This window comes from Neomonachus schauinslandi, chromosome 16, assembly GCF_002201575.2.
Source record: "Neomonachus schauinslandi chromosome 16, ASM220157v2, whole genome shotgun sequence".
NCBI classification, from domain to species: Eukaryota; Metazoa; Chordata; class Mammalia; order Carnivora; family Phocidae; genus Neomonachus; species Neomonachus schauinslandi.
The window spans coordinates 15,020,929-15,033,076 of NC_058418.1; the positions used below are offsets into that span (position 1 = coordinate 15,020,929).

The 12,148-nt window shown below is 39.1% G+C and overlaps 1 protein-coding gene across 1 annotated transcript in view; it reads right to left on the reverse strand.

Annotated features, from left to right (window-relative positions):
* Nucleotides 1–11,010: 11,010 nt before the first annotated feature.
* LOC110590109 (zinc finger protein 14 homolog) overlaps nucleotides 11,011–12,148 on the reverse strand; it is a 525,303-nt gene continuing 524,165 nt past the window's right edge. The window contains exon 15 of the mRNA XM_044922190.1: nucleotides 11,011–12,145. Within this exon, the coding sequence (XP_044778125.1) occupies nucleotides 11,051–12,145 (1,095 nt within the window). The 3' untranslated portion in view covers nucleotides 11,011–11,050. The remainder of the gene's footprint in view (nucleotides 12,146–12,148) is intronic.

Here is a 12,148-nt window from a genome sequence, read left to right on the forward strand (position 1 = left end):
TTTATCTTGATGAAGTCCCAAAAGTTCATCTTTGCTTTTGTTTCACTAGCTTTTGGAGATGTATCTTGAAAGAAGTTGCTGTGGGCGATGTCAAAGAGGTTACTGCCTATGTTCTCCTCTAGGATTTTGATGGATTCCTGTTTCACATTGAGGTCTTTCATCCATTTTGAGTTTATCTTTGTGAATGGTGTTAGAGAATGGTCGAGTTTCATTCTTCTGCATGTGGCTGTCCAATTTTCCCAGCACCATTTATTGAAGAGACTGTCTTTTTTCCATTGCATGTTTTTTCCTGCTTTGTCAAAGATTATTTGACCATAGAGTTGAGGGTCCATATCTGGGTTCTCTATTCTGTTCCATTGGTCTATATGTCTGTTTTTGTGCCAGTACCATGCTGTCTTGGTGATCACAGCTTTGTAATACAGCTTGAAATCGGGCAACGTGATGCCCCCAGCTTTGTTTTTCTTTTTCAACATTTCCCTGGTGATTCGGGGTCTTTTCTGATTCCATACAAATTTTAGGATTGTTTGTTCCAGCACTTTGAAAAATGTCATTGGAATTTTGATTGGGATGGCACTGAAGGTATAGATTGCTCTGGGTAGCATAGACATTTTAACAATGTTTATTCTTCCGATCCATGAGCATGGAATCTTTTTCCATCTTTTTGTGTCTTCTTCAATTTCTTTAGAGTGTTTTGTAGTTTCTAGAGTGTAGATCCTTTACCTCTTTGGTTAGGTTTATTCCGAGGTATCTTATGGTTTTTTGGTGCTATTGTAAATGGAATCGTTTCTCTAATTTCTCTTTCTACAGTTGCGTTGTTAGTGTATAAGAAAGCAACTGATTTCTGTGCATTGATTTTGTATCCTGCCACATTACTGAATAGCTGTATGAGTTCTAGTAATTTGGGCGGGGGGGAATCTTTTGGGTTTTCCACATAAAGTACCATGTCATCTGCGAAAAGAGAGAGTTTGATTTCTTCTTTGCCAATTTGAATACCTTTTATTTCTTTTTGTTGTCTGATTGCTGTTGCTAGGACTTCTACTACTATGTTGAACAATAGTGGCGAGAGTGGGCATCCTTGACGTGTTCCTGATCTTAAGGGAAAGGCTCTCAGCTTTTCCCTATTGAGGATGATATTCACTGTGGGTTTTTCATAATGGATTTTATGAACTTGAGAAATGTTCCCTCTATCCCTATACTCTGAACAGTTTTAATCAGGAAAGGATGCTGTATTTTGTCAAATGCTTTTTCTGCATCAATTGAGAGGACCATATGGTTCTTCTCCCTCCTCTTATTAATGTGTTCTATCACATTGATTGATTTGCGAATGTTGAACCACCCTTGAATCCCGGGGATAAATCCCACTTGGTCGCGGTGGATGATCCTTTTAATATTGTTGGATCCTATTAGCTAGGATTTTGTTGAGGATTTTGGAATCCATATTCATCAGGGATATCAGTCTGAAATTCTCCTTTTTGATGGGGTCTTTGCCCAGTTTGGGGATTAAGGTAATGCTGGCCTCATAGAATGAGTTTGGAAGTTTTCCTTCTGTTTCTATTTTTTGAAACAGCTTCGGTAGAATAGGTATTATTTCTTCTTTGAATGTTTGGTAGAATTCCCCAGGGAATCCATCAGGCCCTGGACTCTTGTTTTTTGGGAGGTTTTTGATCACTGCTTCAATCTCGTTACTGGTTATTGGCCTATTCAGGTTGTCAATTTCTTCCTGTTTCAGTCTTGGCAGCTTATAGGTTTCCAGGAAGGCCTCCATTTCATCCAGATTGCTCAGTTTATTGGCATATAGTTGTTGATAATTTCTAATAATTGTTTCTATTTCCTTGGTGTTAGTCATGATCTCTCCCCTTTCATTCATAATTTTATTAATTTGGGTCCTTTCTCTTTTCTTTTGGATAAGTCTGGCCAGTGGTTTATCAATCTTATTAATTCTTTCAAAGAACCAACTTCTAGTTTTGTTGATCTGGTCTACTGTGTTTCTGGTTTCTAACTCATTGATTTCTGCTCTAATTTTAATTATTTCTCTTCTAATGCGTGGCTTAGGCATCGTTTGTTGCTTTTTCTCTAGTTCTTTAAGGTGTAGAGTTAGTTGGTGAATTTGGGATTTTTCGATTTTTTTGAGTGAGGCTTGGATGGCTATGTATTTCCCCCTTAGGACCGCCTTTGCAGTATCCCATAGGTTTTGGACTAATGTGTTTTCATTTTCATTGATTTCCATGAATTGTTTAAGTTCTTCTTTGATTTCCTGGTTGACCCAAACATTCTTGAGCAGAGTGGTCTTTAGCTTCCAAGTGTTTGAATTTCTGCCAAATTTTTTCTTGTGATTGAGTTCCAGTTTTAAAGCATTGTGGTCTGAGAATATGCAGGGAATAATCTCAATCTTTTGGTATCGGTTGAGACCTGATTTGTGACCCAGTATGTGGTCTATTCTGGAGAAAGTTCCATGTGCACTCGAGAAGAATGAGTATTCTGTTGTTTTAGGGTGGAATGTTCTATAAATATTTATGAGGTCCATCTGGTCCAACGTATCATTCAAAGCTCTTGTTTCCTTGTTGATTCTCTGCTTAGATGATCTGTCCATTGCTGAGAGTGGAGTATTGAGGTCTCCTACAATTAACGTATTGTTATCAATATGACTCTTTATTTTGGTTAACAGTTGGTTTATGTAGGTGGCTGCTCCCATGTTGGGGGCATACATATTTACAATTGTTAGATCTTCTTGTTGGATAGACCCTTTAGGAATGATATAGTGTCCTTCTGTGTCTCTAATTACAGACTTTAGTTTAGAATCTAATTTGTCTGATATAAGAATTGCTACCCCAGCTTTCTTTTGAGGTCCGCTGGCATGGAAGATGGATCTCCATCCCTTCACTTTCAGTCTGGATGTATCTTTAGGTTCAAAATGAGTCTCTTGTAGGCAGCATATGGATGGGTCCTGTCTTTTTATCCAATCTGCAACCCTGTGCCATTTTATGGGAGCGTTTAGGCCATTCACCTTGAGAGTGATTATTGAAAGATGAATTAATTGTCATCATGTTGCCTGTGAAGACATTGTTTTTATAGATTGTCCCTGTAAATTTCTGTTGTATATCACTCTTGGGGTCTTTCTCCTTTTATAGAACCCCCCTTAATATTTCTTGCAGGGCCGGCTTAGTGGTCACATATTCTTTCAAATTCTGCCGGTCGTGGAAGCTCTGCATCTCTCCATCCATTTTAAATGAAAGCCCTGCCGGATAAAGTATTCTTGGCTGCATGTTCTTCTCATTTAGTACGCTGAATATGTCTTGCCAGGCCTTTCTGGCTTGCCAGGTCTCTTTGGATAGGTCTGACGTTATTCTGATGTTCCTCCCTCTGTATGTAAGGAATCTCTTCCCCCTAACTGCCCTTAAGATGGTTTCCTTGGTTCTAAGATTTGCAAGTTTTACTATTACATGCCGGGGTGTTGGCCTGTTTTCCTTGATCTTGGGAGGGGTCCTCTCTGCCTCTAGGACGCGAATGTTTGTTTCATTCCCCAGATTAGGGAAGTTCTCAGCTACGATTTGCTCAAATACATCTTCTAGTCCTCTCTCTCTCTGCACTCTCTCCGGGATTCCAATTATTCTGACATTGGAACGCTTCATGGTGTCACTTATTTCTCTGATTCTATTTTCATGGATTCTGAGTTGTTTTTCCGTGGCCTCCTCTTTTCCCTTTTTATCTATTATATTGTCTTCCAGGTTGCTTATTCGTTCTGCTGCCTCAGTTACCCTAGCTGTTAGATTATCTAGATTGGATTGGATCTCATTGATAGCATTTTTAAGTTCTGCCAATTCACCTTTTATTTCTGCCCTTAGAGACTCTATGTTGCCATTAATTGATTTCTCCATTCAAGCCATTGTCTTCACAATTGCTAGCCTGAATTCCATCTCCGACATCTTTTATATCTGCATCCATTTGTAAATCTGCAGCATAAGTCATAATCTCTGAGTCTTTTCTGTTTTGGGGGCTCCTCCTCCTAGTCATTCTGTTGATGGGTGTTTGAGGGAATGTATAGCGTCCAAATTATTGACCAGAACCTAAGCAAGATGCACCTGTTTTCTTGGGGCCTTAGGGTTGCTGGCCTCCTGTTTTCCCAGCCTGTCTTCTGCGGGAGGGGTCTGCTGCGCTGTTACTCAGGCAACCCTGTTTGGGTGGAGTTGCCCTGCCCCCCTGTGGCGGGGGATGGGCTCAATGGGAATCAGTCTTTGGGGCTTTTGTTCTCTGGCGGCTTACCCTGGGGGCTTTCCGCGTCTCTTCCGCGAGTCAGAGCAGAAGAGACCGTTTCCAACCCTCTGCCTCAGAGCAGAGAGATCGCAGTCTGTTCTTCAGTGAGCTCTCCAGGTCACACCGTCTCTGCTTCTGTCCGTGCTATAAACTGCAGCGTCCTGGGTTGTGCACCCATCCGCAGCACTCCCAGTCCTGCCTCCAGGTCGGGGCATGTCTCTGCCCTTTGTGCTTCTAAAACCGCCAGCCGCTCCCAGTTCGTGCTCGCCCGCGACCCCGCCTCTCCGGCTTTCTGTCCCAGGGGCTGCCCAAAAGTCCTTTCCCCACTGCTACCGGTCTGCGAGTCTGTGCCCCGTCCACAGCGTGCGAGGCTGTTGCTCACCGGCTGTGTAGGATCCCCACGGCCAGGCACCCTCCCACTGTCGTTTATCCTCCGATATCTGCCCGCGGAATTATGGCTCCCCGCTTCATACCTCAAAACCAACCGCCTGCGATATTCTGTTTTTAGAGATCCAGATCTTCTTACATCTCAGGCTGGTTTCGTGGGTGCTCACAGTGGTCTGGTAGATATCCAGCTCAATTCTGGGGACCAGTTGAAATAGGGTCCCCTACTCCTCCGCCATCTTTCCCCCCCGCCCTTGTGTCTTCTTCAGTTACTTTAATCAGTCTTGTAGTTTTCACCACACAGATTGTTCACCTCATTGGTTACATTTATTTCTACATATTTTATTATTTCTGATGCTATTGTGAATAAGATTTTTTAAAATTTATTTTTCAGGTATTCTGTTGCTAGTGTATAGAAACACAACTCATTTCTGTATGTTGATTTTATATCCTGCAACTTTAGTTTTTTCTTAGCTCTTAACAGTTTTAAGGTGGAGTCCTTAGGATTTTCTCTATATAAGATCATATCATCTAAACAGAGACAATTCTACTTCTTCCCTTCCGATATGGATGCCTTATACTTATTTTCGCATATGATTGCCCTGGCTAGAAATTCCAGTACTATGTTGAATTGGAGTGGTGAGAGTAGACATCCTGGTGTTATTCCTGAACTGGAAGGAAAACTTTCCACCTTTCACTGTCAAGTATGATGTTAGCTATGGGTTTGTCATATTTGGCTTTTATTGTTTGAGGAATGTTCCTTCTATACTCAAATTTGTTGAGTGTTTTTACCATTAAGGGATGTTTCATTTTGTCAAATGCTTTTCTGCGCCTGTTGAGATGATCATATGATTTTTTTTTTAAGATTTTATTTATTTACTTGAGAGAGAGAATGAGAGAGAACACATGAGAGGGGGGAGGGTCAGAGGGAGAAGGAGACTCCCTGCCGAGCAGGGAGCCCGATGCGGGACTCGATCCAGGGACTCCAGGATCATGACCTGAGCCCAAGGCAGTCACCTAACCAACTGAGCCACCCAGGCGCCCGATCATATGATTTTTATTCTTCATTCTATTAATGTGGTATATCACATTTATTGATGTGAATATGTTGAGCTATCCTTGTATCTCAGGGATAAATCCCACTTGATCCTGGTGTATGATTCTTTTAATGTCCTGTTGAATTCAGTAGGCTAATATTTTTCTTGAGAATTTTTGCATTTATATTCATCAGGATTATTGGCCTGTAATTTTTTTCTTGTGGTGTCCTTGTATGGTTTTGGCATCAGAGTAAGGCTAACCTTTTGAAATGAGCTTGGGAGTGTTCCCTCCTCTTCAGTTTTTTGTAAGAGTTTGAGAATTGGCATTCTTCAAATGTTTGATAAAATTCAACAGCAAAGCCATCTGGTGCTGGGCTTTTCTTCATTGGAAATTGGTCTCTCCAGATTTTTTATTTCTTCGTAATTCAGTCTTGATAGGTCATATGTTTCTAGGAATTTATCCACTTCTAGATTATCCAATTTGTTAGCATACAAGTGTTCATAGTAGTCTCTTATGATCTTTTGTATTGCTGTGATATCAGTTGGAATGTTTTCTCTTTCATTTCTGATTTTATTTGGGTCCTTTTGCTTTTCTTCTTTTTTTATATATAATGTGTTGTTAGAATAATTTTATTTATTTTTTAAGATTTTATTTATTCATTTGAGAGAGAGTACAAGTGGGGGTGGGGGAGAGGCAGAGGGAGAGAGAGAAGCAGACTCCCCACTGAGCAGGCCCGATGTCAATCCCAGGACCTGGAGATCATGACCTGAGCCAAAGGCAGACACTTAACCATCTGAGCCCCCCAGGTGCCCCTTTTTGCTTTTTTCTTAGTCTAGCTAAAGTTTTGTCAATTTTATCTTTTCAAAAACAGATTTTAGCTTTGCTAATCTTTTCTATTGGTTTACTAGTCTCTATCTCATTTATTTCAGCTCTGATCTTTATTTCCTTCTGCTAACTTTGGCCTTTGTTTTTCTTTTTCTAGTTCCTTGACATTTAAAGTTGTTTATTTAAAATCTCTCATTTTCCCTTACACATGCATTTATTGCTATAAACTTCCCTCTAAGAAATGCTTTTATAGCATCACTTATGTATTTGTCTGTTGAGTTTCCATTTTCATTTGCTTGGGAATTTTTTTTTTCCTCTTGATTTCTTCCTTGGCCCATTGGTTATTCAGGAGTGTGTTGCCTAGTTTCCACATATTTGTAAAATTTCCAGCTTTCTCTTGTTTTTTGATTTTTAGTTTCATACCATTGTGGTTGGAAAAGATACTTGGTATGATGTCAGTCTAAATTTCCTAAGAATTGTTTTGTGACTTATCATACGATCCATCTTGGATAGATGTGTATTTGAGAAGATGTGTATTCTGCTGCTGCTGTTGAGTGGAATGTTCTGTTAGGTCCAGTTGGTCTAACGTATGATTCAGGTCAAATGTTTCTACATTGATTTTCTGTTTGAATGATCCATCTGTTACTTAAAGTGAAGTATTGAAATCCCCTACTGTTCTTGTATTGCCTATTTCTCCCTTCAGATCTGTATTTGCTTAACATATTTAGGTGTTCCAATATTGGGTGCATAAACATTTATGATTGTTATATCTTCTTGATGAATTGACCTCCTTATCATTCTATAATGACATTCTTTGTCTCATAATAATTTTTGGCTTAAAGTCTATTTTGTCTTATATAAGTATGGGCCAACCCTGCAAGGCCAATCCCACTTTCTGCTTCCACGGAATATCTTTTTCCATCTCTTCACTTTGAGCCTATGTATGACCTTAAAGCTGAAGTGCCTTTTGGTAGGTAGCATATAGTTGAATCTTATCCATCTGGCCATTCTATGCCTTTTGATTGGTAAATTCAATTCATTTACATTTAGAGAAATTATTAATATGTAGACTTACTAATTCCATCTTATTAATAACTCTCTGGCTATTTTGTAGTTCCATTGTTCTTTTTTCCCTCTCTTTGCCCTGGTGGTATGCTCTGACTCCCCTCACTTATCTTTTGTGAATCTAATAGATTTTTTGTGAATCTAATAATTTTGTGGTTATCGTGAGACTTACATAAAACATAGGGGCACCTGGGTGGCTCAGTCAGTTAGGTGGCCGGCTCTTGATTTTGGCTCAGGTCATGATCTTGGGGTCCTGGGATCGAGCCCTGTGTCAGGCTCTGGACTCAGTGAGGAGACTGCTTGAGAATTTTTTCTCTCCCTCTCCCTTTGCCCCTTCCCCTGCCCTCTCTCTAAAATAAATAAATCTTTTTAAAAATCTTTTAAAACAGTCCATTTTAAGCTGATGGATAGCAACTTTAATCACATACAAAAGCTCTACTCTTTTACTGCCCCTTTTATGTTTTTGATTTTACCATTTTTTACTTTTTATATTCTGAACAGTAGTTATTTTTTATATTCTTGTTTGTTTTATGGTGTCCCACACATCTTGTAGGCTTTCTTCACTCTCTTTCATTCCTTTTTTCTTTGTTCTCCTCTGACTGGGGTATTTCAAAGCCCCCATCCTCTATCTCTCTGATTTTATATTTGCTTGGTCTATTCTCCTGTTGATGTTCTCTATTGCATTTTTCATTTCATTCATTCTTCAGCTCCAGATTTGTTGGTTTGTTTTTATGATTTCTCTTTGTTGAATTTCTCATTTTACTCATGTATTGCTTTCCTGCTTGTTGAGTTCTATGTTTTATTGTAGCTCATTGAGTTTCTTTAAAACAGCTAATTTGAATTATCAGGTAAATCACAGAATTCTGTCTTTGAGTTCAGTTACTAGAGGATTATTGAGATCTTTTTGTAATGTCATGTTTCATTGATTCCTCATGTTTCTTGGAGTTTTGCATTGCCATTTTCTCATTTGAAGTAGTCACCTCCTCCAAATATTACTAGATGCCTTCAGGTCAGAGATACTTTTTATTGGTCCTGCTTATAACTGAGGCTTTCTCTGTCCTTGTAGAATACATGTGCTCCCTGCTTCTTGCCCCCTTGTGGCAGAAATCTTAAGCTTCTTTGTCTTCTCTCAACCTTACAACTCACCAGGTTGGCTGCTGGAAACCTCTTTTGTTTTTCCTAAGATAAATACTATAGCTCGTTTGTGATTTCTCCCTCACCACAGACTCTGGCCTGTTTTCTGCATGCTCTCTGTCTACCAAAACTGGCCCTACTGCCCTACTTGGGAGCGTACACAAAGAGCTAGTTGAAGAATTGAGGGAGCTGTGGGCTTAACGTTTGGGGCACTGGGGGTGCCTGCAAGCCAAGTGGGGGATCCTTGTGCAAGGTTTTCCCAGCAGCTTGTGGTGGGCTTCCTGCTGGCATCCTGGATGCAGCTGGTAGGAATTGTATTTCTTTAATACATTCTGATATTCTTATATCCTCATCTCCTCTACCTGCAGTCATGCAGGTACTGTCTCAATACTGTGGGTGCTGCAGGAGAGAAACAAGTTTCTTTAGCAGTATCCTATACAGGTAGGGAAGCTGGGCAATCACCCACTGTTTTCCCCTACAGAAGAAGTCATTGCTGGCTAGTTCAGCTCCATGGTATGCCACCTTGGGGAAGGGGTGGCACTGGTAAAGTTCATCTTACCCCCTCCTTTTTTTTTTTTTTTTCTTTTTCTCCAACACAGTGCTAGACTCTCTCCTCAGGAAATCTGGAGTTCTACAAAGGCTCTCTCATTTGTGAGTGGCTGCTCAAATCAGCATTCTCCAGATTTGCCCTTAATGCAGCCAAAAGGGGCTGGGGCTGGTTCAGACTCCTGCTGGTTTCACAGCCTGTATCAAGGACTGTCAGCTTATTACTTGATGTGGGTGAGACTCCTCTCAGGGCTTATGGTGTTGGATCCCACAACAACCACAGAGGGGCCAAATGAGGGTAGGCATCTTATGCTGTCATGATGCTGATGTCTTTCCTCAAAATTCAAATTTCTATGAAGAATTTTTATTTTCACCTTGGTATGAATTTTTCCTTCTTACACTTTACCATCACATATTTTTCTTTAAGATGAATTATCTCTTGTCATAAGAAATACATGTTGGTCAAACTTTTCTTATATTCATTTACATGAATGTCTTTTTTCCATTATAATGTCTTTGATGTTCAGTAAAACATGGACACTAGTTAAAAGTTTTTCCATAACAAAATTGAAAAGATAATAATAATGACAAAGGCTAATACTAAGCAAGTTTTATTATGTGATAGGCACAATTGTAGAATCCACATAACAAGCCTCTGAAATGAGCTAATTATGCCCACATTACCATAAGCACATTATATATGCATATAAAAGGACCTGGAAGAATAAGTAAGTTGGTTAACATTGGGGAAATAACTAGGGTCACGAATGTTGGTCAAGGGAAGCAGAGCTTATACATTATGGTATAAATCTTTAAAAGCAGAAAAGACCCCATACATTTTCTCTGAAATGAACAATAAAAAATAAAAGACACATTTAAAAGGAGTCAAGGTAACTCTTTATAATGGCAAAATTTTCCATATTTGACAAAATAGGGGCTTGAAAAAGACAGGTGAATACCTTCAAGCCAACAGAAGAGTAACAATATATTTACAAAGAATATTAAAGGCTGATTATAGTATAGCAGAATCACACTTTCTTTCAAAAACCATGACATAGTCTTAAAGGGTTTGCTACAAAAGTTCGACAGTGATTGTCTATGGTTGGTATGATTACAGATGACTATTTTTGTTCATATCTACATTAATATAGAGAAGAACTGTTTTGCAAAAAGAGTATAGACTTTATAAAAGTAAAGTAAAACAATATTCCAAAACAAAAGATACAGATCCACAAGATATTAAAGGATACTTAAAAGTAACAGTAACAACACAAACAAAATGGAACACAGATACACAGATATGCAAATTTAGAAAACGAAGACTGACCTGATATCCATGCTTCATATGTATAAAAATATAACTCACCATCAAACAGGCAATAAAAAATACAAAAATAGATATGGTTATTAAATAAATGGTATTCAAATGAGAAACAGGGAGGGACAAATTTAGACCCTCAATAAATAATTTAAAATAATTTTGAGATGGATCAGTAAACAAAAGTAGCAGGGTGAGCCCCCAAATGAATTTTTTGATGTTTAAAATAAAGGCAAAATACAATAAGCAGTTTTTAAATTTTTAATATTCACAAGTATGAATTTTCTAAAAATAATGAAAGAATGAATATAGATAGAGTTCTTCAGAATGGTTTTTCTTTTCCTGTATAAATTCTCTCAGATGAAGTGGTAAAGCACAAGTAAGGCATTTGTACCTTAGTTACATTTGTAGTGACACTCCCTAATATGAGTTTTCTTATGTGTCCTTCCTTAACCACATAATTCTAACATAAATTTCCAATTCACAGAGCTACTCACCAGTATGACTTTTTTTATGTTGCTGAATCTCTGAACTCCTCCCAAAAGCCTTTCCACATTCCTTACATTCATAGGGTTTTTCACCAGTGTGTATTCTCTGGTGCCGGTTAAGAGCTGAACCACTACTGAAGGACTTTCCACATTCTTTACATTCATACGGTTTTTCACCAGTGTGAATTAGCTGGTGTTGGATAAGTTTTGAGCCACTACCAAAGGCCTTGCCACATTCTTTACATTCATAAGGTTTCTCACCAGTATGAATTCTCTGATGTTGAGTAAGGTCTGAACAACTACTAAAGGCCTTCCCACATTCCTTACACTCATAGGGTTTCTCACCAGTGTGCATTCTTTGATGCTGAATAAGTTTTGAACCACTTCTAAAGGCCTTCTCACAATCCTTACACTCATAGGGTTTCTCACCAGTGTGAATTCTCTGATGCTGAGTGAGATCTGAGCCACTATTAAAAGCCTTCCCACATTCCTTACATACATAAGGTTTCTCACCAGTGTGAATTCTTTGATGTCGAGTAAGGGCTGATCCAAAACTAAAAGCCTTCCCACATTCATTACATATATATGGTTTTTCACCAGTATGAATTCTCTGATGCCGAGTAAGGGCCGAACCACTACTAAAAGCCATTCCACATGCTTTACATTCATAAGGTTTCTCACCAGTATGAATCCTTCGATGTTGAGTAAGGTTTGAACCACTGCCAAAGGCCTTCCCACAATCCTTACATTCATAAGGTTTCTCACCTGTATGAATTCTGTGATGCCGAGTAAGGGCTGATTCAAAACTAAAGGACTTCCCACATTCCTTACACTCATAAGGCTTTTCACCACTGTGAATTATCTGATGTCGAATAAGGCCTGATCCAAAACTAAAGGCTTTCCCGCATTCTTTACATTCATATGGTTTCTCACCAGTATGAATTCTCTGATGATGAGTAAGGTTTGAGCCACTACCAAAGGCCTTTCCACATTCACTACATTCATAAGGCTTCTCCCCAGTATGAATTCTTTGATGGTAAGCAAGGTTTGCACCACTACCAAAGGCCTTGCCACATTCTTTACATTCATAAGGTTTCTC